The sequence below is a fragment of the Nannochloropsis gaditana genome (genome assembly GCF_000240725.1).
Source record: "Nannochloropsis gaditana CCMP526 unplaced genomic scaffold scaffold425, whole genome shotgun sequence".
Taxonomy (NCBI): Eukaryota; class Eustigmatophyceae; order Eustigmatales; family Monodopsidaceae; genus Microchloropsis; species Microchloropsis gaditana.
The window spans coordinates 1-26240 of record NW_005803528.1 but is presented as its reverse complement, the minus strand read 5'-3'; the positions used below and the strand labels follow the sequence as shown (position 1 = coordinate 26240).

Genomic DNA, 26240 nt, shown 5'->3' with positions numbered 1-26240 from the left:
TTTGGAAATCTACACCGCGACCACGCAATGCATATGCCAAATCCACCGGTAACTGCATGACACGGTAGGCTTGCGCCATAAAGGCCCACCGGGCCAACTCCGGCCATGTCATTTCGTTCAACGGCAGCGTCGGATCTGGGTCGATGCCTGCCCCGCTCCCTGCCCCGCTTCCTCCCTGGCTAGGAGAGGAATACATCAAGGTCTGCACGATGTCGGGGAGGAGAACGCCGGTGAGGCGTTGTGCCACTTCGGAAAGGACGCGCATCCGTCGTTCTTCCCGGGGCGTGGGATGACGGTCTTTGCAGGCTTCTGCGGCATCCAAGGCTTTCAAGAAGAGGGAGAGGGAGGGCCACTCTGACATCCCCATCTTCCCCGCGAGCGTGTAGCCCACATCCCAGACTTGGAGGACGTCCGCCATGGTCCGAGAGGAAAGGAGGTTGTTGGCGGACGAAAAGCGCGAATTCGAGGAGGGTGTAGACGATGGGGGCAGGGGCAACGCTTTCTCCGTCTCTTCCAAGTGCGCGTCGTCTATCAAGGATTCATGAGCAAGCTGAGGCACGGCCACCATACCCGCCGGAGCGTCGGCCCCAACTTGGACCAACTGTCGTGCTGCCGCCCGGCGGCGTTGAATGTCGTTGTCCATCCGGATTCGCAAACGTTTCAGCTCCCGCTCCAGCTCCTTGATCCGTTCCTTCCGACGCTTCCTCTCCACTTGACGCATCCGCTTCTCCCAACGCTGCTCCTCCTTGCTGCGTTTCTTCTCCTCTTTCTCCATGAGTTTGTTCTGCCGCCTCTCCTCCTCCCGCTGCCGGACTTCTTCGCAACGGAGGCGGATCAGCTCCTCCCGCTCCATCTCCCTCGCCGCTTTCAACGTCGCGTCTTCCTCTGCGCTTCTCACCGCTCCGTCCCCTCCCTCCCCCTCCATTTTGACTTTACCCCTTCCTCCCCAGTTTACCCCCCCCCCCTTTAAAACGCTTCCCTCCCCTTTCCTCCTCACCTGCGGCTGCCCACGCGGCCGCCGCCGCCTTGGCCCGCGCCAAGACTACGGTCTCATTGACAACCCCTGCTGAGGATTCCAGCCCAAAAGACGCGGCTGCAAGGGCCTTCACCCCCTCCGACGCCGGTACCAAGTCGGACAAGGGGTCTCTCCCTCCTCCCAGCCCTCCCTTCCCTTCCCTGTGGCCGCCCTGTCCGAAAGCAGGGCGGCGCAGGTCCACAAATTCGTACAATTTGCATTTATCCGCCCCCGGCAAACCTTCGATCAAACGGCGAATGCTGTCGGTGAAGAAGGATCGATAATCCACCCAGGGCCTGACGGACGCGTCCTCCCTCCCGTCCTCCACCCCACCCTCCCCCTCTGTCTGTCCGTTCTCGGGCTTCCCCCGCTTGGCGCCTGTGCGCAAGCGTAAGGGCGGCACCGGCAAAGCCAATGCAGTGGATGTGCTTTGACTCAACCACGTGTACGCTTCCGTCCTAGCGTCGGCCTCCAACTGGGCCAAGAGCTCGCACCGTTCTTTCAGGACTTCTTTCTCCAGCAACACTTTCTCTCGGTACAGTTTCCCCAGGGCACGCCGCGCTTCTTCCTCCTCCGGGTCGCATGCCACGAGAGCTTTCCTCCCGTCATCCTCCCTTTCTTCTTCCTTCACTTTGTCTTCGCAAACAGCGAGACGCCGCTTTTTCCTGGCCCTGCGTCGGGCCAATTCATGTTTTTCAAGCAGACAAAGCTTGTCCAAGGCGTCGCCCCACGCCTTCCTCGCATTGCGTGCATGAAACACAAAACGCCCTCCTCCTCCCCCCCCTCCGTCACTTCCTCCCTCCCCTCCTCCCCCACCCCCTCCTCCACCAGAGAGCGGTTTGGAAAGTTCTAGAATCACCTTAAAATTCGGACCTTTGTCCCCTCCCTCGGTAATTTCGAAGAAGAGAACAAGAAGCTGCCGCAAAACATGACTCATCTCCACGCGCGCGGCTTTGAACCCCAACGGCCAGATTTCCGTTTCACAATGGTACTTGGGACGAATAAAATCAATTTTACCTGCAAAGAGGGAGAAAGGAGTGAAAATTAAATACATCGACGCTTTCAGAACCAGAACTTTCTGGTTTGTCAGAGCATCAGTGAAAAAAAACCGACACCCCCCCCCATTTTTTTTCCCTACATCTTTTCCTCCTTCCTTATTGTCCTCCCCTTGAGCGCTCACCAAAAGACAGAATGCGAACAGGACCCAGCTGCACGGGCATTTTGAGGACGGCGCACGAAAGGAAAGTCCTCGCTTCGTCGTACACCTTCGAGCGGGCCAGGGCGAGGGAAGCGGGGGACAGACATGTGGAATCTACCATTCCTCTCTCCCCCCTACTCCCTTCCTCCCCTTCGTCGTCTTCCCTGCCGCCGCCCCCCCTTAACTCCTCCCCCTTGTTTCCGTCCGCCGCGTCGGCTTCGAGTGGAGTGGGTCGGTAGGCCCCGGCCTCCCCCGTGATCGAGGAGGTGCTGGAGGTATTGCTGTGGGCGGGCAGGGGGGGAAGCGTGCCCCCCAGCGTCTCCAAAACGGAGGGATTCATGGAAGGGAGAGGAGGGAGGGAGGGACGCGATGCCGGGCCCTTTACGGCTTTGGCCGTGCTGGACAAGGGCAGGGCGGACGTTGCAGGGGACGATGGACTCTGCACTCCGGGTACCTTGGCAGGCGATGGCTCCGGCCCTGCTGACAAGGACATGCTGCCGTCCCGACCCGGGGTTGCCTCCTGCTTCCGCCGCATCTCGCCGCGCTTTCGGGCCTTCATCTTCCGGTGCTCCTCTTCCTGGACGACCCGCGACAACAACGCCTCCACCGCCGCCGCCTTGGAGGCAAAGACTTGGCCGTGAACATCCACGTAGATCACTTGTCCTGCCCCCTCTCCTTCCCTCCCTCCCTCTCCCCCTTCCAGCACCCCTTCCGCCCCTTCCGCCGCGGGATAGACTTGCTCCACACGCCAATCTATCAGGGCTTTGGCAACCACATCCACACTGTTCGCATGGCCGTTTTTCTTCGTCGGGTCATTCGGCCCATCCCCCGGCTCTCGGTTTCCCTCCTCCTCTTCCTCTCCCTCGTATCCCTCCCCCCCACCCTCTCCCCGCTGAGAGGCCAACCGCTCTACCTCCGCTCGCAGCTCGGCCAACAGTGCCGCTTCAGACTCTTTATCTACCGGGAGGACAGCGGTACCGGGCATTAAGGGAGGGAAATACGCGGAGGGACTCGGTGGCCTGCCCCCTTTCCTCCCCCCCCCCCTTCCTCCTTTTTCTCCGGCAGCTTTTCGCTTGGACGGAGCGGAACGTTCGCGCACTTTTTTGCGGTTAGGTTCTTGTGATACGTGGGATTTACCGCTGACTTCCGCTTGAAATTGCAACTCGGGTAATTGCGCCTGAACGTCCGCTCCTTCTCCTCCTCTTTTTCTTCCATCCCCAGTCAGGTGGGACGCAAAGGCCTGGTGGTGTTGAGGGTGTTGTTGTTGTTGTTGCTGTTGTTGTTGTTGTTGTTGTTGTTGTTGTTGTTGTTGTTGTTGTTGTTGTTGTTGTTGTTGCTGCTGCTGCTGTTGGTGATGATGGTGATGATGTTGTTGTACAGGCAAGGCCTGGTGATTATGATCACGATGTTGTTGCTGCTGCTGCTGCTGCTGCTGCAGGTGCTGGTGGTGGGCCTGTGCCAATGCGTACCAAGCTACAGCGTCAACGCCTGAGCTCTGCGGTCCTATACCTGCTGCTGCTGCGGCTGCTTGCTGCTGCTGGAGATAAAATTGTTGCATGGCGGCCGCTGACAGGGACAGGGACCCCTCTTCTCCTTTCCCTCCTCCTCCCTCCCCGTGCTCCCGCCCGTGGTGGTACGGAGTGGGGTAGTGCGCGTGCGCGCTATTGCCGCTGACGTTTCCGTCGTGCATTGTCCCAGTCCGGTTGCCGTAAGGGTGCGAGGGGTAGGGCCCGGGATAGGCTGGAGGCTGTGCATGGTAGACGGGGGGGGAAGGCGCACTGTGACCAACCCCTGCACCGGTCATGTAGCCGTACGTGTGTTGACCGTATGCAGGAGGGTCCATTTGATAAGCAGCGAAGTGCTGTTCCTGCTGCTGTTGAGGTGGAAGGTAAAGTTGTTGGGGCGATGGTTCGTGTTGCTGATTGTTGAGCCGCTGCTGCTGTCCAAGAGCCATGGGGGGGTAGCCACTCGGGCTGCCACCACTCATGTTGCCAACATTTTCCATTATCAAACTTTCGCGACGTCAAAGGCAGCTAAAATGCCTGACTTTGTGACAGCGAACGCGCGTCCTCAAACAGCTCCAGTCTTCCTTAGAGCACTTTCCATGCACGGAGGACTCATCCTTTCACTCCACTGCTTTCTCTGGGCGTTTGATTGAGGTGAGAATATGTAGCTGTGAGCAAAATTTACGGTAAATAAAAGCTTCTTCGATGGAGAAGAGACAAGCCTTTCTTGCTCTGTCTCCGTCAAGGGAGGGCAACACTGTCGCAGGCGTGACGATACGCTGCCACTTTCAAGCCTCATTAGACTCCTTGTCACGCCGTAAAATGTCGACAGGCCTCCAAGGGAAACCATCAAGATGCCACGTGTCGAAAGCGTGAAAGGGCATCGATTTGGATTCGAGCTTACGCCTCCTAAAGAGGCCCTGCCCTTATTCGGCCTCCACCCCCCCTCGGTCACGACGACGACATGCATATGTGAATCTGTGCCCCTTCAAGGTCTAAGACGATGAATGGACTGGGGATTGAGCGTTATCGATGTGTTATGGCACGGACGGGTGGGGTGCATCACAGAGGCCGGCGTAGAGGCGGAGGAGGCAAAACGCGGAATGCCCCAGACGTGAAGGGCATGGAAAATACCCCAAAGCGTAAAGCCACCGACAGGAAATGGTCGACAAAACCACACCCATCACCCACCAGATCCCACGCAGGTTGAGGAAGCACAACGCCTCCACCTCCTAAGCACTTTGAGAGGCTCAAGGCTTGCCCCCCACGCGCCGGGCTGGTCTCGTTTCGTCATGGTTTTCGGTTCCTCAACCTCGAGACGGGCATATCGACGGCCTTACGCGCCCGCGTCAGGTGATACCAGGCAGGGGCGGGGCCCGGACCCAAATAAATTCCCCCTGAAACATCCCTGCCGATCCATTCGAAATACATGTCCCGCTACGGACATGCACATGTCGACAGGGGTTTTCGCAGCCTTTCGTGCCACGTTGGAAAATATTTAAGGGAAGATTTCGTGGCATGCATTGCCCCAGCCCCCTCCGGCTGAGGCGAGGACGAAATTCTTGGGGTGGGAAACGCGCCTGGCAGAGGGTTTTTCGGCGCCCGAAAAAGGGGGCGTGTTAGGGAACGACTGGGTGCATGGCCGGCACAACGTAAGGAAATAGGAAAAATCTGCACACAGAGAGATAGCGCGGGGTGATGGAGGTTGAGGTTTTGCTTTTCAAGGGTCATTTACATGCACTGCGATGTACCATGCACTCCCCTTGGGAGCAGTCCCCGGACTTGCGTCCTCTCCGTCATGGGCACGTTTGTAAAATCACCTGTACAGATTATTTTCGGTCAAGCATTTGGGACGCAGATTTCAGATGCTTTCAACGTGTGTGCACCATCATATGATCTCGCTATCCCTGTTGCCGTTGCTGTCCTTCATTTGGGGCAAGAAAACCCGGGGCAAAGAGGAAGCCAGCAACCCCCTCGCCTGTGTAGTCCGACTCCTCAACTTGCTTTGGTCGGACAGACAATGAAAGCCTGTAGGTGTCATCCATTTTGCTCCAAGCAATCATCTCACCGAGAGTATTTTTCAATTTATTACAGGGACGGGTGCTCGTTTTTCGGTGCGCTTGCGGGTCTTGTTCCCGGAAAAGTGTTGGCACTAACCGCCTGGAAACTGCACATAGGCAACCGCAAGGAAAAGTGCAGCCTGTCTGAATGAAAGATACACCGTGCCTGTCTTCCCTTCCAGCCACGCAGTATTGCTCCTCCTTTCCCTGGCCTCTGTCCATGATATCCGTCTCTACCCGTCGGGCCCGCCCCAGCCGACGAGGAGCAAGACTACGTCGCTCTCCCACCCTCATGCCTACCTTCCTCCTCCTCCTGCTTGTCGCGCCCAGCGCCACTTTTCGATTTTCGTTTGCGGCCACCAATTTCCCGAGCGGGACGGCCACAGGAGATGGACGCTTGGAAGTCTACAACAGTATAAGCCGGGGTGGCTTTTTCTCGGAGACCTGGGACGTGCACCACAGCAAGAGCAAGATGCGCGTGCGCCAGGTGAGGGAAAGAATCAGGGGAACTGCGCGGAACGGGACCGGCAGATGGAAACGGAACGCCCAACAAAGGAGATGGGAGGTTTAATGGAGGAATCTGGGTGTTGAAATGTGTCCTTGTGGTGTGACTGAAGGGTCGCGTCTAGCCGCTGCATAAATGGGGTATCAAGCTTCTTGTTTATTATATTTACTTTTTGCCTACCCATAGGTCCCTGGTGATGGGTCTTGCCTTTTCCATGCCATTTACGTGGCGTTGGCGTACGCGACAAACGGCTCACACCCCCAGGAAGACTACGAGGCGATGTGCAAGGCCGCAGGGGTGCTCAGACAGACAGCCTTGGATTATCTCTCGGACGATCCCAGTCGATTGTTGACCGTAACGTACAACCAGGATATGAAAAGCCAGGAGCTCTTGGACATGACGAGCAAGGAAATGGGCCTGTCGGCGGAGCAGTACCTGGTACGGCCATACGGGGGGCGTCTGGACGTGGGGGTTTCTGACATGCTTGTGAGGACGTGTTGAGTGGCTGGAAAGGCGTCGTTTCCGTGCCAGTCTCGCAATTTCTTGTACTCTCATCTGTGTTGCTGCCCGGAAAATGTTTTTGTCGCTCGATGATCGGAATGGCAAGCATTGGATTCATACTTGTGGAAGTCTGAGCGATCGTGTCGTGGGGGTGGTTGGTCCCATCTTTTTCCCTTTCTCTTCGCGAGACAGAGGCTCAAAGTTCTCACCATCCCTTCCCCTGTCACCACGCACGTATCTCCCAGGTCCGCCTGCGTGACCCGAAGGAATGGGGGGGGGGGCTAGAAATTGTCGCCCTCGCCAACGCCCTGGAGCGTCCCATATTTTTGTATGAGCTTAAGCCCGTGGGGTTGCTCTTCTGGTCAAGGTAAGGAAGGGGAAGAGAGGGAAAATGAGGTGGAACGAAAGTGAAGACAATCTGTCGGATCAACTTTTACAATGTGCAAGGCAACGCTAATGTGTCCCGGCCGTACGATAACTACCAAAAGCGGTTACTCATACTCTATTTTCTGGGAATTTCAACGGTATTCAAACGCTTTACAGGTTTGTATTCAAAAAGATGGTCGAATGCGGGATGCCGAAGTTCTCGCCCAAAAAGAGCTTGCATATTTTGATAGCTGACTGCAATTTTCCTGACTGTGCCCCTTACTTCTATAACAAGGTAAGGTAACCACCAGGTGGAGAAGGAGGGTGCTCCATACATGGATTTGCGATCTTTGCTTGGCCGCAATGGGAATGATGTTCTCCTGTGTGGGAGCGATTTCCACTTGTCAACCTATTTGAACCTGATCTTATTATGCCTCCTGCTTTTATTTGCTTGAAACCCTTTATAATTCCAGGCTGGCAATCATTTTCTAGCCCTGTTTCCTTGTGAAGATGCTTCTACCGTTCCTACGTCCGATAATTCTGTTCCCGCCCCCTCTGCGGCTCCAGTAGCATCAAGCCTCGAAAATAGTGGGAGTCACGCATTCGGTCGGCGCGTCTTTTTGAGGGGGCGTATGCTAAAACGGTTGCAAGCGCGGTTTATGTCAACCTTGTTTTTCAGAGGAAGTGGAGGGGGGGGACGGGAAAGAAGAAAGGGAGTAGGAGAGAACAAATGGAAGAAAAGATAGGGTCGAGAGGTTTTGGAAATATGCATGAGAGATGAGCGAAGTGTCGGGAAAGGCAGAGGCGTGTCCACGGGCTAAATGGACTCGGGCCAGGATGGCTCGTCTACGAGAGCATAGGTAAAATAGGATTGTTGAAAAAGGTAAAGAACACTTTGTATAACATGTCACGTAATTGTGTGGTAATTGTTAAATTTTGTACGTCTGATGGAGTAAGCCAAAGTCACATCTCTCTAGCCATGATTTGATCTCGTGTACACATTGCACATAAGATAGCCAAGACAGTTATCGTCATTTCACTTTTCTTCGCCTCAGGAAACGTATTGCAATTGCTTGCTTCCGTTTGATTTAAGGCGACACTAAAAGTTTTTGCCTCAGCGATTTTGCGGGTGAATTTCTTACACACGTCAAACAATAGTGAAAAAATCTTCGGAAAAGGATGAATTTAAGTCACAAAAAACCTACAGGAGGGAATAAAAAGTCATGGAAGCACAAATAACAAAAATCATACGCTGCCAACTGTCATCAAGCCGTTTAGCTTAAAAAGGGAAATGCTAGTTTCTATAGGCACCACGCCACGTATGCATATGCAAGTGGTACATATATGCAAAAATGAGTATAAACATTGATGTGCACTAGTCATTGTCGCATGTCGTCGCCTGATTTTTTTACACAGATGAGTTCATGCTGTCCAAATTCTTAGGGAAATGCATTTTGAATTTCAAAAATCCGTTCACAACAAGGTCGCGTATTCATCGCCACCTTTCGTGCAATTTCATCTCATCCCTACATGCACCTTTTTTCCATTAAGTATTTTCACATTCATTGGTCTTTTGTGGAGCCTTCAAAAAATTGTCCATGTTGTTGGCTTTTTCCATTAGGCCCCCTTCAGGGATCCCTGCATGACCGCGCTTCCCATCCCTGCTCCATTCCTTTCAAAGAATATTTCGTTTGCTCTTATCTGGGCGCAACTACCCGTGAAAATATTTTCTTATGGTTGTATGCTAGTACTTTTGAAACATTATGGGGTAAGAAGTCTGTTGCTCCACTTGTTGTTATGCAAGCTTCTCATTATATATGCAATTTTCTAACACACCATGCCGTCTAGACATTCTTACGTTCAAAATGCTCCTTGCCAAGTCCCTAGCAACCCAGTCCCTGCGGCTTCAAGCCTCCATTACGGCCAAGGTATAAGACGTGATACTTTAGAAGGGGATACCACCACAAATTGCGATGAACGTGCATGCATAGGAAGAATGGCCCCTTCCCTTGCTCATGCATCTTCCCCATTACACGTGTTACAATCTCTGACGCGGGCCAAAAATCAATTTTTAATATAACAATTCTTACAGAAAGCTTTTCCTGTACATTTGCTTTCTACGGTGCGTGAGACTATTCCATCGCGCCCTTCGCACAAGCAAGTGGTAGCTGAGGTAGCTGCGACGACCGAGAAGTGGCTTGAGACCGTGACGGGACAGAAGCCTACTAGCCCCGCTGAAACAGCTGCTCTCTATGCAAAGGATGGTGTGCTGTGGGCGACCGTTTCTACGGAGCTTCGCGTCAACCCAAAAGAGATCCGTGATTATTTCGATGTCTTTGCACGCTTGCCCAACTTGAAAGTGTCGGACTACAAGCCCTACATTCGTGTGTATGGGGATATCGCGCTTAACGATGGCTATTATACTGTGACGTTTGACTCTCCAGAGGGTAAAAAGGTCACTAAAGCCCGTTATGTCTTTGTGTACAAACGTGATGAGGCCTCGGGAGCTTGGGAGATCATCGACCATCATTCGTCTGCCATGCCCGTGGCACCCGCTGGGCTCAAGAAAGCCACCACTGTAGCCCCGCCCAGCTAAAGTTTCGAAGCAGATTACTTGAGATGTCAGATAGACGCTGGACATGGAAAGTCAAAGGAATTTCGTGGCCATATGTAGTTTTAATCGAATGTCTTGGCAGGGAAATATGTCGCGGATTATGTGTGTGAAGCATTGAACTCAAATAGTATTCCCTGACACTACCACGCATTTTCACCTTCACACAATTATTGTCCAATTTACACTGGCACACATGCACATTAGCTTATACTCATACGCCACCAGTGATGCAGGATCAAGTGCACTTTTTGCGGGGGACAACGAGGTCGAAGGAAACAAGTAGGACTTCGAGTGATTGATGCACAAAGCGTAATTGGACCAAAGAAGAGCATTATCCATTACATAAGTGCGCGAACAAATGTAAATGTATCTATTCTTTTCAAGCTCTCCCTCTGACTAGAGAGCAACATTTTCCACTGTTTCTATAAGACTTAGGTCTCTCTTTCCTCGATAAAGAGTTGACATACTGTCCTATTGGATGTGGGCCCGCAAAAAAGTCAAACATCGGTGTATTTGGTATCATGCATGTGTAACTTCATTCGAAATTTCATGTGAAACTGCAGGTAAACTCTACATAACCCCCAACTTGTAAACATCCACGAATTTGCAGGTATTTGTAGCTCATCAATTTGACAATCTGGTTGCATGCGTAACAGTCCTCTAATGATTTCTTACTGTTAAGATCTTCTCCATGCACTTTTCTTCCGTCTCATGTCACGTATACGTTAATGCTATCTACTCCCCGTCAACCTTGCATCTTTAATCCTAGAAGAACAGAGACCGCTAAGACGTCATCGTGCTTGTGGGAAATATGGCAGCGACGCTTTTTCAAAGGCAAGCGGGCATCATCGATTGGAAGATGTCTTTTGAACCCCTCAGCTCCATAATCTTTGCAATCTTTCGCTCTCGATAGATTCCTTTTGGTCTCATTGCCTTTGAGCGGGAGAGTGCAGACACTTACTCCGTCAACGGTGTCTTCTCTGCCCAAGCTCTGTACGATGGTATCTTCGTTGAGTGGGGATCCTAGAATTTGTCCCTTTTTTTCTATCGTCATGGTAGCTCGTAGATGAAGGCGACATGTTAGATAAAATTGCGGCAACGGCGCCACACGGCTGTAGTGAGCTGCTCGCGTTGTCACAATTCGAGGTCAGTGTGGTGCTTTCAAGAGTGCTCCGGCTCGGTGTGATGGTCAACTGCTGTCTGGAAGGCGACGTGCTTTGAGACGTACGCGTGCCATAGTGTGGTTGCTGTTGCAGCTGTTCTTGCGATCTCGCCCGTAATGCAGAAGATAAGAGCATTACAGGCTCGTCAAACGGCCGCACCTGATACTGATATCGGTGGTGAATGACCTTAAGGCCGTAGTCAGTAGGGTAGGTAATAGGGAAGGGGTGAACCAGTGCCTGCTGCTGCTGCTGCTGCTGCTGCTGTCCGCCTGAACGAATATCAAAAGGGCTATTGCCTTTCAAAGACATAGCCAATTGAGGGTAAAGAAAGGAAGGCGATGCATGCGTTGAATAATTATGAAGTCTAGCAGCCGGTACACTACTTTTGTTTGTCGACGTGGCACGAGGGGAGGAGTGGAGACGATGCACAAGGCGAAAAGGTGGGCGTTGACTGAACGATAGTGAATGGTAAGGCCGCTCATGGTCGCAGTTGAAAGAAGATGCCTTCTGGTTGTCTGTGGAAAGGGGGGCTTGAAGCCAGCGGCTGACAGCATTATTTTTACTGCGTTTTGACTCAGCATTACCAGTTTCATGCACACTTGCAGTCGATTTGATGGGTCTGCTGCTGCTCGTAGACAAAGGGGTGAAAGAAAGATCTACACCACCATTCGTGTGGTCTTTTTTTGTAGCAGTACGACGGCGCCTTTGCTGCTTCAGGGAAAGATAGTAGGCGATAGACAAAGGGGTGAAAGAAAGATCTACACCACCATTCGTGTGGTCTTTTTTTGTAGCAGTACGACGGCGCCTTTGCTGCTTCAGGGAAAGATAGTAGGCGAACAGATCATCAGAAACCTGTCCCAGCTTGCGCGCAGTCAAAAAACCACCCACATAGTGAGCCCGAAGGTATTTCAGAATGGATCGCAGTTCTTCATAAGATGCTCCACTTTTAGAACAGGCTTCACTGATATCATTTCGGTTGTTGTGTGCAACGAAATACCAGCGATGTAGCAGTGCGCAGCAAATCCGGTAATATTCCAGAGAGATCTCCTCACTTGTCGTCATTGGAGGAGTCAGGCGTGCAAGGCAATTCAAGATGAACTCTGATGAGCTCTGCGAGAGATGTAAGGGTAGATGTTTATGTAAGATCATAAAAAAGCAGATGCCCTGGATCGTGGGCGATTGACTATAAATATGCGCTTATATGACTTTTGCCTCGAATGAGCCAAGGTCGTGTATTAAGAAACACATAAATCTCCCGACACTCATGACCTCGCTCCTTGCATACATGAATAGACGGACATATGCGTGCACGTTAAGGGCAGATATGCTCGCAAATATAACAGGACATAATATACAGCTCACTGCAAGCTATGGGGGAATCCGAAGGAAGGGGGAAGTCACATATCTCTTGGCAAACATACTTTTGGGTGCCATGTACAGGACGGCTTATGTAGACAAAATGTGGGCAGTCAAGACGTGATCCCCCAATCCACGACGCGAATAATCTGATCAAAACAGAACATGAGGATGAGACATGTCTTCAATTGTCGGATCCCCCAAAAACTTTGAGGAAAGCAAAATTCCAGCAGATGGGGCGGCATCCCCTGTTCGGACTTTATCCTGGTCATACGATAGCGCCGCCATTATCTGTGTGATCATGCCGGTATGTCTCACGGCGATTATGCGACACTCAATTGACCAAGTGTGTCTTTTCCCTGCTGTCGCACAGCATAGTGTCATAATTTACACATGATCCTGTCCACCAGCTTTGAGTTTGCGCGCGTCAGCTCACTTGAATCTTTCAACGTGGTGTTCTCCTACACCTCACCAACGTTATTTTATTCGTTCCCTCTCTCGGACTTTTGTGCCGCCACCTCCCGTCACGGCCTTGCCCTTCCGAACCATGTCAGGTGGTCGACTTCGAAAAGTTTGTGACTCAAAACTTAAAATATGGAATCTTCATAGAGCTTGATGTAGATTGAAGAAAGTTATGGCGAAGATCAAAGCGTTCTCATGATGCGGCACACTATTATTTAATTGCTTGAACCCAACAGACAGCTTCACAACAAGCGTCTCACCCGCCTGTCGGTTATCTTGATCGGCAAGGAAACTCGTCTCTTGCTTATGTAGACAAATCGATGCCTTATCTTTCCGTAGGCGGATGATATTCTCGGGCATGATTGACATTTCAAGGCGAGATCTCCGCTAGTCTGGATCGAAGTGCAAATGCAGGTTCCCCACCCCGATCTAGCGGACGCACGATGGTCGGTTGCACTTACAATTTGCTTCATCGCATATGTTATGAGCTGCCATTAAAATAATGACGAATTTCTTTCAAGCACGCGACAAACTTATAAGTTGATGTGTTAGAACTATATATTGAACGAGATTCATGATCCTAATCTCATGCGCAATGAAAAGATCATGATGAGAATTTCCAATGCAAATATAAAAAAGTCTTTTTAAGAAGAATTGTTGCTGTCTCTTTTCAAGGATAGTCAAGCCCCGATGGCAACAAAGTAAATCGGAAACGGCCGCAAATAATGGTCAACCCAGACATTGTCGGAACAGAGCTGAGGTTGCAAGGACTTTTTCCTCTTTGTTTAAACCTGGCTTTTCCCCTCTTCCTATATGGTTGTATTCAATAGCATTAACTCTTCGCTTTGGTCGGACAACATGCCCGCCAACCTTTGTCAGTGCACTAAGACAATTTTACTTTTGTTATGCACAGACCAAGATTTCGGGTCTCAATTTCTTTTTCCTCAGCATTAATTATTCAATGATATCTGTGAAATGCATCCATGACTTTTGTTTATGTTGTTTGCATCAATTGACTGCGCGTCCGCAACGCCTAGATCCCTCACTGGTCAGAGAAAGACAATCCAAAAAAAGGTCCCATCAGTCCTTTCGACACCTTTATCATTTCTTTTGACGGACACATCCGACAAAAATAACAATAGGAAAATCTTGTCACAGATAGAGAAGACCGATCAATACCGGGCGACAACGCGCACGGACATAGCCGCAAGCACCGTATAAGATATAAGAGAGAATGTGTACAAACATGTCGAAACATGTATGTACACATACTGGGACACACATCTACCTCTCTATAAATGGATATACATGTATATATTTTTATAGATATATTCATGAATAGATAAGCACGCGCGTAAAAATTGCGACGGGTTTGGTAGCATGTACCTTTGAATCTCTATTCAGACGTACGTACTTCGTCAAATTTGCTATGAGTAGATGTGCGTGAGTGCGTGATCTGACAGGTCGACAGCATGTCAAAGATGACATCCCCAAAGTTTCTAAAAAATACCCTACATCCTGTTAACATCCTTCCTCCGTTTCTCTTCTTGAACTTGCGGGATTTTATGGTAAAGCAGGTGACAGTAGAATGCGGCAGCATCCTCAGGTTTGACGATTAGTAAGAGACAGTCGCAGCAGGGGCAGCTCCGCTCATGTCGCGCACCATGCTGCCTACAATGTGTTGGGCCGTGCGGTCTGTACCCTCTCTTCGCGAGTGGTGTTCCTGCCCTTGCCCCCTGTTGCTGCCGACGGTCTTGCACGTGCCTATTTTCGTACCAGAGAGGACCGTAGGGGTGTCCGCAGGGCCGACCACGTCGACAACTGCGTGCCCTGACATGGCCGGCAAAGAATGCGTGCTCATGGTGGAGGAGTAGGACGCATGCAGCAAGTCTGCTTGACTGCTGCTGTTCTGCTGATGCGGTTGTGGGCAGTAGGCGGGCTGTTCTTCTGAGGTTTTACGCTCATGCTTCTGGGGAGGGTACTGATTATAGTAGGCTACAGACTGCTGAGGCTGCTGATTATAAGGGGTACTCAAGTTGTGGAAGTAGTGGTGCGGATGGTAGTATTGAGGATGGGAGGCATGCCCTTGAAAAGTCACAGGGGGGTAGGGCAGGCGAGGAGGCATGTTGGCCAGCTGCGGGGGTAGGGGGTGGCCCGGGTAGATACTGCTTGTCTTGGCTGGCTGTGTATGGAAAGATGCGGAGACGCGACCTTCCAAAGCTTTCCCGCCCAGGGCGGATTGCAACGAGGAGGAGGATGGGGGCACTTTGGTCAAGCTGGTTTCCCCCGAGCTGCCGACGCTGTTGTTGCAGCTGGTGCGTTCGCTGGGCGTCGCTTCTTGCTTGGACTGCGTCTCCAGCAAAGATTTCGCGGAATTTGTGCCCGCCGTCGTGGATGGAGAAGTTTTGGCGTGTGAGAATGTGACGGGGTGTGCCTTCAGGCCGAGTAGGAGGAGCCCGTGATCATCCAGAGCAGGGCTAATGGCCCGACTTTTTGCGACGGGGTTACCATCGGTTTTCCCGGAGGCTTCTTCGACGGCCGTCACCAAATCGAAAAGCGAACTTTGCCGTTCATGCTGCCCAGTGGGTGCCAACATAACCACAACCGCATCCTCATCCTCCAATTCTTCCCCTGCTTTCCCCTCCATCCGGCACCGTGTGGAGCCCCCGACATCTATTCTCTCGAACTCTGCTTGGTTCCTTCCTGCTTTCTCTTGGTACGCCTGCAGGTTGTCGTAATCATTTCCTTCCGGCCCGACGTAGCCGACCATCTCACTGCTCCCGTGCCGGTAGCGTTTGGCGAGCGGTTGGCTTTTGCTTGCTTTCCGAGAGCGACTCGAAGAGGTGGATGAGGCCGAGGAGGACGAGGAAGAGCGGCTGTGCGTGCTGGCCAGAGGGGCCTCATAGGGTGCTGTGGCTTTGCGGGCCCGGGCTGAAGGCATCCTCAAACGCCCTGTGCCACCCACAGGAGCATTTCCGTCATTGCTGCTTTGGCTGTCGCTCTCGACCATCAAATCTCCGGCTCCAGTGACCATGTCTGAGGAGGCAGGCTGCGACGGTTGCTGGGCACGGATGTTGCTCGACGGCAGTTTCACCCCGTTTCCAGTCCCACCCGCTGCGGTCGGAGGCCGTCCCCGAGGCCGCTTGGTAGAAGTGTAGTAGCCGTAGAAATCGTCGATAAATCGACCTTGCTTCTGGGCATTGTTGAAACCAGCCATGTACTTGGCACGGAGGTGCTTGAGAATGGAGCGCAATTCGTCGTAGGATGCACCGCTCTCGATACAGGCATCATTCATATCCTCCCGGTTGTTTTGAGTGGAGTACCGCCATCGTTGGAGAAGCATGCAACACACTTCATAGTATCGGAGAGAAAGTTCTTCTGAAGCAGTCATTCTATGAGCTTTGTACGGGTATTTCAGATGGTTCCTGTGAATGTGCCGCGGGTGAAGAGAATGTGAGAAGTTGTTGACACATCGGGGCATGGACCCCGAAGAAATCAGCCACTCTTGTCAGAGGTTTGGCTTCACGGGGACCGCATGGTATGGTAGCATATTGTATGCAAAAGCTAGGGAGGAAGACAGTCGCTGGTAGGAGGGGTGGTTACACATATTATATGGGCCGATGCTGCATGGCGGCTTTTCACTTGCTCCCTGTGCCAACATTATAACAAAAATCGGCATCTAATGGCCCAACATAATTTTTCTCCTTACGTGATCGACACTGCTACAAAATGCGCAAAATATAAGGTATTTTATCCTCGAGATCGCACCCACAATGCACGGTGACGAGCGAGGGCAAAGACAAATAGCCCTTGTACAGGGCAAGACAGCATATGACCATCAGTTTTTTATGATAAACTTGACGGTCATAAAAGTGTTTATCCAGCCAAAGATAGTGACCATACTATTGAAGCATTAAATGATGTTCAAGAGGGGCTGACACACTTAAGAGATCGATCTGCAGTCCAGTTATCCCGCGAATGATGCCTCTTGCAACATCTCAAAGTGAACAAGTGCGAATATAGAATTCTACATGGTGACATTGTAAAGGCATAAATGGCATATATTATCTTTTTCCCCCTGGTCAGGAATCGTACCCAACGGTTGGGCAAATGAAGGGCCTATCAGAAGCGTATGAGCTTCAAAGAAATGGGCAGGCTAGCCCTTCGCACCTCGGGCAGGAAAACTGGGATTAAAGTCTCATCTGCAGCGCGACGATTTTGCGTAAAAACATACCTCAAGACCAACCAAGACCAAATGCCGTCGTCAAAATATGGCAAAAGGACGCGTCACGTACACAACATGCGTGTGAATGGGTGCTTGAACGCTCCTACCATGCAAGAGTAGGAGGAAACGCTGTAACGGAAAAAAAAACGGTTCGCCTTTCTGGACTCTATTGGTCACAAGGAGCTCTCCAAATACCCCCATGTCCGTCACAACTTTTCGAGCCTTGTGGAAAAGGGGCGTTCGAGTGTATTCAATTGGGTGGGCTTTATTGTGCCATACATGGGCTGGGTATATTTAACGGTAGACTGTGCCTTTTTGGGATGAATTAACGGACACCCACCAGGATACCACAGAAATGGGCGCCGGAACCCAGCCCCATAAATTGTAGCACCCTCCAGCTTGTTCAAGCCCGTCCTTGCGAATGTGACTCGCATTTCAGGAAGCAGTACTTTTCAAAGGCTCCTATTAAGCAGGAGGATCATTTTACTCTCGGTCAGTGTTTATGGGAGTTGCCGCTTCGTGAGATGGGTCAGTCAGCGCTATTCGTTGTGAGTCGCGATGAACATCAGGACGCATGCCATCGCCTTTTGCCCCACCTACAAGTCGGAGCTTGACCTTCATAGGCCTCGCCTCATTAAGTGCACCTCACGACAAGGTACGTTTTTTTTTGCGATATCTGCTCTGAAGTGAAGGTGACTCAACAGAATCGCGTGAGGATAAATTAATCAACATGTCTGAATGCATTGCTGAACGATTCGTCAAAATGACACGGACTTCGATGTACCTTTGACGACACTCAACCCAGCTCTCTGATGATTCTGTGCGGGTTCGTACGCCCTTTGTACTGCCCGGGCCTACGTACAACGGCTTTTTCTCATGAAAGAAATATTTCACTATCATCCAGGGGCAATTGTCAGAGGCGTCAACGGCCAGAATTTCAAGCTTTGGAAATTGAGTGTGTTATTAAATCTCATGAGTGTCGAATACATTTTAACATGTCAGTGCTTTCGCTCTAAATAGCCCTGATCAATAGGGCATGTCCACAGGACATTGCACGAGTTTTTTGTCAAAAAGCCCCCAAGTTTAGATGTGGCTCATACGAGTCTTCTGCAAAAGCTAAGCTTTTCAAGGCGTTTTTAAAAGGATGTGTAAGCATTAGACGAGGTTGATCGAAAAGGCTAATACATCGCGCGAAAAAAATATTTGTATCGTAAATAGCTTGAAGACACGTATCAAATGATGATAATATCGCGTACAATGTACAAGCATTGGCCATGTACGGAATGCATCGATTTATTCATTACAGTTGACTAGCATTGCTTTTCTACGCACCTCAAATTACAAGCAGGTAAGTGAAGGTTCTCTTTCCCTTCATTTACCCTTTTCCCTCGGTCCTCTCGGCCCACTGCTTGCTCAAAGCCAGCATTTTTAACTTTCCAACCATCGTGTCCGACACGGCCCGCATCCGTGAGGCAAGCACGCGCATGACTCCCTCCTTAGCTCTCAAGGTGATGGCGTTAGGCTGCACTCCGTCCCTTTCCATCATCTCAAGAACCTCTACCAGCAGTCGTTGGCCTCCGCCCCCCTTGCTCCCTTTCCTGTCCGCTTTACCCATCTCTTTCTCTAGGCAGGCGTAAATCAAGCCGTTGTACACGCGCACGTCCGGCACCCACTTTTTTCCCCGCATATTTTGCACCCATTGCAATGCCGTCTCTACCTCCCCCGCCACACAGGCGGCCCGGATAACTTGCGCGTAGGTGCTTCGGGTCGGCCGCACGCCCAAGGAAGGACATAGCGTCATCTCCTTCCACGCCGCCAGGACCCCGTCCAGGTCCCCCTTGCGGGCCAAGGCGGCCATCCAGGCGCTCCAGACCGCACCCGCCCATTTTCCGTGCGACTGTTGGGGCGCTGCCGGCATCGGTGCCCCCGGATTGCGACGAGCTTTGAAAGCTTCAAAAATCTCCCGCGCCGCCACCAGGCGGGAGGTTGGCTTCTCCGGTGCCGAGGGCTGCTGGGAAGACGAAGGGGCAGACGTGTAGTGCTGTATAAATGCCACGAAGAGCGAGTCATGGACGTAGGTCTGTCGAGCCAGCGCGTTCTTGAGGAGCAGCTCCGCCTTCTCCACTTGCCCACACCGCAGAAGCGACAAGACCAAGACACTGAAAGTCCTTTCATTGGCTGGTACTCGCAAAGCTTCCATTTTCTCCTTCGCTTCGGTCACCCCGGCCAAGTTCCCCCGTACAGCATGCGCCTTCATGTACGAATGGATGACGTAATGGTCAATGGCGAACCCTGCGGCGTTCCGGGCCGCGTGGATTGTTTCCAAGGCCTCAACGTCACCGAGCTCTCCCGCGAAATCCATCAATATGTTGTACGTGATGGAGTCCGGGCCGCCAAAGAGATGAGAGGTGCCGAAAGAGCGGCGCGCGGCGCCTGGGGCTCTGGAATGTGGCGAGGAAGACGAAGGAGACGGAGCCGTTGCTGTAGGAGTAATGGCAGCCAAGGTCTGCAAATAGGAAGGGAGGTGTACAGCGGCCTCCAAGACAGCCCGCGGGGTGGTGGCTTGCGTCCACAGGGGCGAACCGCCGTTGGGAGGGAAAACAAGGAGGGGGAGGGGGGCCATGTCCCCCCCCTCTCCCTCCATGTCCAGACCTACCACGTAATCGCGGTAGGCCTTGATCAGTCCGTTGAAAGCCACTAGGCTGGGAATGACCCGCGGACGGGGCACTCGGCCCATAGCCTCTTTTCCTCTTTCCGACCGCTCTCTCCCCTTCCCTCCCTCCGCCGGACTCACACCTTCCCTCGGCGCAAAAAAGCTTCGCACAAAGACTTGGATCGCGTCCCGGGGCCGCTCCAGGCTCAACATGGCTTCCATGACCGTGCAAATGGTCACGTCGTTCTGCTTGAGGCCATGCGCACCGAGCAACGCCGTGGCCAGGTCCAGGGCTTCCTCCCACGACACCCCGTGGGCGATGATCTCCTCTTGCACAAGGGGATGAATCGTCTGGTGCGTGACCGGTACGGCATTCTCCTTCATTTTTTCGATCAGGGATCGGGCGCCCCCCAGGTTTTGGGCCTTACAGTGGAGGTCCACGAGCGTGTTGTAGGTCACTGTGTCGGCTTTGAACCCTCGACGTTCGAGGGCATGCAAGGCCGCCCGGGCGCCCTCGACGTGCCCCAGCCCTCGGTACGCCTTGATCATGATGTTGAAACTTTTCAAGTCCAACGTCCGCCCGGCCTCGCCCCCGGCCTCGTCGGCCTCGGCTTCGAATTCCCGATAAAGGGCGAGCGCCCGGGACGGTTGGCCGCACCGGATGCACGCATCCGCCAACACGTTACAGGAATACGTGCTCAGGGGCAATGCCTGGGCGCGCATGGTCTTGACCGTCTCGAAAGCGTCCATCAAATTCCCTTTTAGGCCGTGTCCTTTGATCAGGGTGGTGTACGTCCGGGTATCGGGGGCCATGCCCCGGTGCACCATGGCTTGCATCAACCCCGCGGCTGCCTTCATGTCCCCACCTTCCACACAAATGTTGATCAACTCGTTAAAGGTCAACACGTCCGGCTCCACGCCCCCTTGCCGCATTTCGTTCAGGACCGCGAGGGCCTGGCGTTGGGCCGCCGGAGTGCCCCTGCCAAAAAAGCGCTTCAACAAAATGTTGTACGTGACCACAGTAGGTCGTAGCCCGTGTTCCTCTGTCATTTTCTGCCACACGGCCAGCGTTTCCGCCTCGCCCCGACGACAGGCAATTGCCGCGTTCAACAGGGCGTGGAACGTGTAGATGTTCGGGCGCAGCCCTTCCGTTTCCACTTTTTGAGCCAGGGCAAGGACCTGGTCGAAATTGCGTTGTTTGCTCCAGAAATTAATCTCATTGTTGATCTCCCACAGTCCACCCCCACCATGCAGGTTGCGGTGCTGTGTCGAGGGCGGGGGACGACGACCTGGGAGACGCTTGGGAGGGTGGGCACGAGCGGGAGGGATAGGGCTCGAGCTGCCATGCCCGGTCACCATCTCCATTGTCACCTTTTTAGCTGGCTGTGTCGTAAAACATCTGGCATGCCCCCTACTGCAGGAATGAAAAGAAGGCGAATGGAATGCCACACCGTCAAGGAACCAGCTGGAGGTGAGCAAGGCCAGTAGTCCGCTTATCCGTGCATCTCTGCCTAGATTGAATATTCCTCGTAAATTCGACCGCGGGCTCCGCTTTGCCTCGTTTGACCTCATGTTGACCATGCAGACTAATAGGGCACGGCCCTCCGGGCCAACCTGAGCCTCTTATGAGACGCTGCTAGCGCGAGCAAAGCCAGCTTTTACAGCACGTGATGTCTCTCACCGAACAGTGGGCAATGGCAACAAACTTTCCCCTGACAATGTGAATGATATTTTTCCCAGTTAGTAACACATGACGAAAAGTCAATTGGTATGCCACATTCTCCGCGGTCAACATTCAGGGCCCGGTCATCGAATCAAAAAGAGAAGGTCACGCCCGGCTTTTGGATCGAAGTCAACGCAAAGTATGACAGGAGACGCTTGTTCCGAGGGGCGGGGGGCGGGGGGGGAGATAGGATGAGGCTATGGGGGCGGAAGGGATGGAGGAGATAGGGCCATGGCCATCCACCCTCTTTGGGGCTACCCAGCGCTCCTGGGGCGTGCGCAAGGTGTTCCATGCCATTTAATCGTGGTATGTGCGTTGATGGTGGGATTGTGGACGTGGAAGGTGCATTTTGGACAGGTTATAGGGATGTACGGATACCATTATGCGGCCCCTTCCTCGCTCTTTCATGGTAACACTGGAGAAGTTCTCTTCTTCACAATTCTCTCTGATACCGGAGGGCCTCATCGCATGTCCAATACATTTCCCGACACGCTTTAAACAGTCTACCATGTCTAGCACTGGAACCATTCGTGGGATTAATAAGGGTTACCCGGTGCAGAAGCTCGAGGTACCCAAAAGGCCAGCGGGTCGCAAGGGGGTAAGTTTGGTTGTGGGAATTTGGAAATCCAAGACGAAGTGAGCAAAAAGAGAGAGCACACAGACAATGTGTAGAATATTATCAGGGACAAGTAAGCTTTTTCTGGCAGTTTTGACCACCTCCGATACTTTTTCCTGGGGCGGTGCTGCGAAACAACAAAGAGCAGCCTACCCGTAGAGACCTCTCACCCCTTTTCACCTTTCCCATCTTGTGCTCTGCAGACCCTGGTCAAGAAAGTCAAGCTTGTACGCGAGGTTGTTCGGGATGTTGTGGGCCTGATGCCCTACGAGAAGCGCATCCTGGACGTGATCAAGACTGGTGGCTCGGGCGCTGAGAAGAAGGTAGGCAGTCTGGAGGGCTTTCGTAGATTAATTTTGGATATTGATTGAGCATTATGACATACGCATGTTTGTTTAATTTGCAGGTTTTTCTGTTTGACTTTTTAATCTCGAGATATTTTGACATCTTTAGAGCACTGAAGTGCTTTTCGTCTTTCCCTGTCTCAAGTGGGACCCGTGCTCTATGTTCAATCGTGTAGGCTTTCATGCTCATGTCAAGTTGTGTTTTCTATCTACCTTTCGCATCTATAGGTGTACAAATTCGCCAAGAGGCGCCTGGGGACGCACCGACGCGCATTGAAGAAACGTGAGGAGATTAAGGAGTACTACAGCAAGCTTCGGGCCCGCCAGGCTGCCCACTAGGCTCTGCAAAGCTAGCCTCAAGCTTCGTTACTCAATACTCAAGCTCTGTGGAAACGCATGTTGTGGGAGGATAGAAAGCGACGCTTGAAACTGAACCCTATTTCTAACAGTTCTCCCGATCCATGCTTGGAAAAGGGCGAGGGGAAGGCGAACTAAAGGCTTGTATGTATCGGGCAACAGCGCTTGGAAGTGGAGATGGGGTCATTCAAACTTCTTAAATCTTGCAAAGAAAGAATAGAAGTGTGGAAACCAAGGCGAGCTACCGTGATATTGAGTTGGAGAAAATACTTTTTTATATTTCCGATCCTTTCACGACTCTTGTACAGTGTCAGCAGAAGACCCTTTTTTTCGTGTAAGCATTACTGAATTACCTTTGAAACAACATGGTTGCATAACTGTTTGTGTCATTATATCGGATTTCAGGCTGTGCCTTGACCGTACAAAGAGCAAATCTCATGCTGGATGTCGCATTGAAAGAGTTTGCACTTTGTCTGAAACTCTTAAACATTCAAGACGTAAGTAGACCAACGACGGCATCACTATCCCTCAAGCTACTCGATATTAAAAAAAACACATCAAATGTGCCGTTTTATTCGGGCATTTAACGTCCAAAATTCAGGGTTAAAAATGGTTTTCCTTTGGCATGGTGGAAAAGGAAGTAATCGTGTGGACCGAGAGCGTCTTTTTCCCTTGTGTGGCTCTCACCACCACCATTATGTGCACACTGTCCTGTGCGATTTTGTGTGTCGGTCGTCTCGGGGTCGGGAGGAAGGAATGCGATAATTTGCGTCTAGTTAATGGAATGGTCAGGGGCTGTGACCGGAGGGATGGATGCACTCGTACTATTTGCATTTCTTCCAGCCATCGAGAGCCCCCCCCTTCTGCTATGTTTTTTTCTCTAGGCTAGCGAGAGCGCTCACCGTTCCTCCTAACATATTCACCAACCCACCATTTACATCAGTCCAAGACATTGTACCATGGGCAAGGACACGCGAGTCACTTACCAACGGCGTCATGCTTACGCGACCAGGTCAAATGGGCGTGTTATTGTCAAGACTCCAGGTACGCTTCTTGAGGAAAGGGTGTCCGTCATGATGCCTAAGAATTTGATATTAAAACCCTGAGCACACCTCACTTTGCGACATTCTAGGTGGCCGACTGACTCTTCATCAAATTAAGAAGAAAACGCGCGGCCCTCACTGTGGTGACTGCAAGATTGCCCTGCCAGGCATCAAGCACCTCAAAACCAAGGTAAGGAGGAAGTTCGTCTGCCTCCAGCCCCTCTTCTACCTCACACTCTGTCTGATTTGCGTTTTTAGCACATGACATCTGGCTTTCGGTTGACTTCATTCTGGCGGACCATGCAATGTACTCAGGGCGAAGTGAAAATGGAGCGCTTTCTGGCCATACTTTCGTTGTAGTCACCCTCCCTCTCCCCTCCTGCCTCCGCATTTTTCATACCCTCAGGAATACAAGAACCTACACAAGCGAGAGCGCACGGTATCTAGGGCTTACGGTGGATCGCGATGCGCTTCCTGCGTCCGAAGTCGGTGCGTAGGTGTGGTGGAAGGAGAGGAGGGAAGAGGAGGGTTAGAAGGAGAGAGGAGGGACTGAAGGAGGATGAAGTGGAATGATGAATGAGAATCCCTACCTCTGCACTCGTGAGACGCGTTCCTGGAAAGGAAGCGGTGAGCGAAGCAAAACACATAATTAGTCTTTCGTTCTGACGCTGGGTTAAAATCTGCAGGATGGTTTTGACAAGGAGGAGGAAGAGGAAGATGAAGAGGAGAAAGCGGAGAAAAGAAAGGCTTGAAGGTGTATTAGTGACATTTTTTAACGCCTTGTTCCTTCCATTATTTTCACCTTGGACAGGATTGTGCGCGCGTTCTTAATCGAGGAGCAAAAGATTGTGAAGCGAGTCTTGAACGAGAAGAAGTCCAAGAAGTAACGGGAGGGCGGATAGCAACAAGGGGGTGGACGAGGAGGGAAAAAACGCGACGAGAAGAGGAAGGTCGGGCGTCTGTATTGCAGCAGCGCATGGCTTGGCCCGTCGGAGAGGGGCTGGTGGCTTTCGATGACGTTCGACGACGACCATAGGGGAGGGAGGCCATGTAGCCCATCCGGAGGTACCAAGGGAAAGGAGCAGGGAAGAAGATACAACAAATGGAGGACAGACAAGGCCTGCGTCCCAGAAAGAATGGGTGTGGGCCGGGCTGGCGGGAAGCAATTTTGTTTGCTTTGGCGGAAGCACAGTGCACGCACCTTTTCTTTCTTTTTTCAGAAGCCCTTTCTCCCTGCAGGGTCCCAGGACGTGCTTCGCTTGTCTCCGAGGCCGGCGGCGGCGGGTGTCACGGCCCCCTTTTTCTTTGGTCTTTGGCATTACATGAAAACACAGGCACCATCAATTCACTTTTCATTCTCTTGGTCCCTCCCCAGCCGCTGGCTCGCACGCTTTGCTTTCCTATTGTACACCCCCCGTCACGCCCTCCCTCCCTCCCTCCCTCCCTCCCCTGCCTCCTCCTCCCCCCCCTCCTCACGCGAAGGAAGAGGAGGAGGAGGAAGAGACCTCGGAGAACGTCCCGCTACACACACTCAGGTTCTCATCCCCCGCCCCCGACGCCGCGCCGGTGGCCGCCGTCGCCGCTGCCACGGCTCTTCTCACGGCGGCCACCGGCGTCTTGAGTCCTCCGCGCTCCCCTCCCAGGACTTTGCTGGGGGTGACCCGCCCTCCTCCCCTTCCTCCTTCCCCTTTCCTGGCGGACAAGGGAAGGACGCTTCCGGCTTTTTTTCCCGGAGTTTTCACCCCACTGCCCATCAGGGAGGCACGCGGCAACAAGTTGCCGCCACCTTCCCGCCCTCCTTCCCGCCCTCCCCCCACACCTCCGCCCGGCCCCCCATGGCTGTCGCGGTACCGCTCCAACTCCTCTTTCTTCTTCTGTTCCTTCTCCAGCCGTTGGGCCTCCCGGTGTCGGATCCAGGCGTCCTCCTCCGCCTCCATCGTGTCCAGGTAGGGCATCCCTTGGTAGAGGAAAGGCGCCCCGTTCCCTTCCTCCGGAGCTTTCTCCCACTCCAACAAACGTTTTCGCAACCGCTCGGTCAAGATGGGGAGATCTTTCTTCACGTGCTTGTCCATTTTTTCGATGCGCATCAGTTCCTCGATCCGTTTCCCTCCCCGGTCCGTCAACCGTGCCTTGCTGTTCTTCTGCAGCTCTTCCATCTGAGCCAGGCCCCGGAGAGGGAAGAGGGGAGGGAGGGAGGGCGGGGGGGGAAAGAAAAAGCACGTGCTGAGCTTACGTCCCTTCCCTCTTTTTGTTGCTGTGGCTTGCGTGTGCATGGTAATTTTCTGGCGATGGAACATACCTCTGTACGCTCTCGGAGAAATTCCTCCCGCTTCCAGATCAGCTTGAGAATGGGCCGAAGGACTTCCAAGCGATCCGTGAGGCATTGGATCTGGAGGACGGGCGGGTGGGAGGAAGGGAGGGAGGAAGGGAGGGGGATGGATGTAGGGTGCAAGCGACTGCTTGGCAAGAGCCCTTCCTGAGGCCGCGAGCGATGCGGCTAATGCTAGGATTCCGCCACCTTCGACACTTTACCC

The 26240-nt window shown here is 52.4% G+C and overlaps 6 protein-coding genes across 6 annotated transcripts; 5 read left to right on the top strand and 1 right to left on the bottom strand.

The window, feature by feature from the left end:
* On the bottom strand, nt 1–4200 carry NGA_0375010 (dna binding protein; the record flags this gene model as incomplete). Its single annotated transcript, XM_005854661.2, has 3 exons — nt 1–864; nt 998–2032; nt 2196–4200. Coding segments are annotated over 3 exons (3904 nt in total), but the record flags the coding sequence as incomplete, so codon positions are not given.
* Nucleotides 4201–5808: 1608 nt separating this feature from the next.
* Nucleotides 5809–8136, top strand: NGA_0375300 (uncharacterized protein). The gene is made up of 4 exons (XM_005854663.1): nt 5809–6265; nt 6470–6721; nt 7030–7151; nt 7624–8136. Exons 1-4 carry the CDS (start codon nt 5927–5929, stop codon nt 7640–7642), a joined length of 732 nt encoding a protein of 243 aa, XP_005854725.1. The 5' UTR covers nt 5809–5926; the 3' UTR covers nt 7643–8136.
* An 879-nt stretch (nt 8137–9015) lies between these two features.
* Nucleotides 9016–9746, top strand: NGA_0233402 (putative protein conserved in bacteria with a cystatin-like fold containing protein; the record flags this gene model as incomplete). Its single annotated transcript, XM_005854659.1, has 2 exons — nt 9016–9078; nt 9243–9746. The coding sequence occupies 2 exons, from the start codon at nt 9016–9018 to the stop codon at nt 9744–9746; spliced, it is 567 nt and encodes a 188-aa protein (XP_005854721.1).
* A 7573-nt stretch (nt 9747–17319) lies between these two features.
* NGA_0233502 (uncharacterized protein) lies at nt 17320–21338 on the top strand. The gene is made up of 2 exons (XM_005854660.1): nt 17320–17625; nt 17875–21338. Exon 2 carries the CDS (start codon nt 19039–19041, stop codon nt 19669–19671), a length of 633 nt encoding a protein of 210 aa, XP_005854722.1. The 5' UTR covers nt 17320–17625; nt 17875–19038; the 3' UTR covers nt 19672–21338.
* Nucleotides 21339–21890: 552 nt separating this feature from the next.
* On the top strand, nt 21891–22898 carry RP-L36E (large subunit ribosomal protein L36e; the record flags this gene model as incomplete). Its single annotated transcript, XM_005854664.1, has 3 exons — nt 21891–21944; nt 22166–22285; nt 22535–22898. Coding segments are annotated over 3 exons (285 nt in total), but the record flags the coding sequence as incomplete, so codon positions are not given.
* A 701-nt stretch (nt 22899–23599) lies between these two features.
* RP-L34E (large subunit ribosomal protein L34e) lies at nt 23600–24892 on the top strand. The gene is made up of 4 exons (XM_005854662.1): nt 23600–23707; nt 23796–23896; nt 24113–24195; nt 24518–24892. The coding sequence occupies exons 1-4, from the start codon at nt 23623–23625 to the stop codon at nt 24591–24593; spliced, it is 345 nt and encodes a 114-aa protein (XP_005854724.1). The 5' UTR covers nt 23600–23622; the 3' UTR covers nt 24594–24892.
* Nucleotides 24893–26240: the final 1348 nt, after the last annotated feature.

What these genes read in the sequence shown, in the direction of transcription:
- NGA_0375300 (XM_005854663.1), top strand. Translation starts at nt 5,927, where the DNA reads ATGAAAGATACACCGTGCCTGTCTTCCCTTCCAGCCACGCAGTATTGC. An exon ending in GCAAGATGCGCGTGCGCCAG is followed by an intron (nt 6,266 to 6,469) that starts GTGAGGGAAAGA and finishes GCCTACCCATAG; the next exon opens with GTCCCTGGTGATGGGTCTTG. An exon ending in TGTCGGCGGAGCAGTACCTG is followed by an intron (nt 6,722 to 7,029) that starts GTACGGCCATAC and finishes CGTATCTCCCAG; the next exon opens with GTCCGCCTGCGTGACCCGAA.
- NGA_0233502 (XM_005854660.1), top strand. Translation starts at nt 19,039, where the DNA reads ATGGACGTAGGTCTGTCGAGCCAGCGCGTTCTTGAGGAGCAGCTCCGC.
- RP-L34E (XM_005854662.1), top strand. Translation starts at nt 23,623, where the DNA reads ATGGGCAAGGACACGCGAGTCACTTACCAACGGCGTCATGCTTACGCG. An exon ending in TGTTATTGTCAAGACTCCAG is followed by an intron (nt 23,708 to 23,795) that starts GTACGCTTCTTG and finishes GCGACATTCTAG; the next exon opens with GTGGCCGACTGACTCTTCAT. An exon ending in GCTTCCTGCGTCCGAAGTCG is followed by an intron (nt 24,196 to 24,517) that starts GTGCGTAGGTGT and finishes CACCTTGGACAG; the next exon opens with GATTGTGCGCGCGTTCTTAA.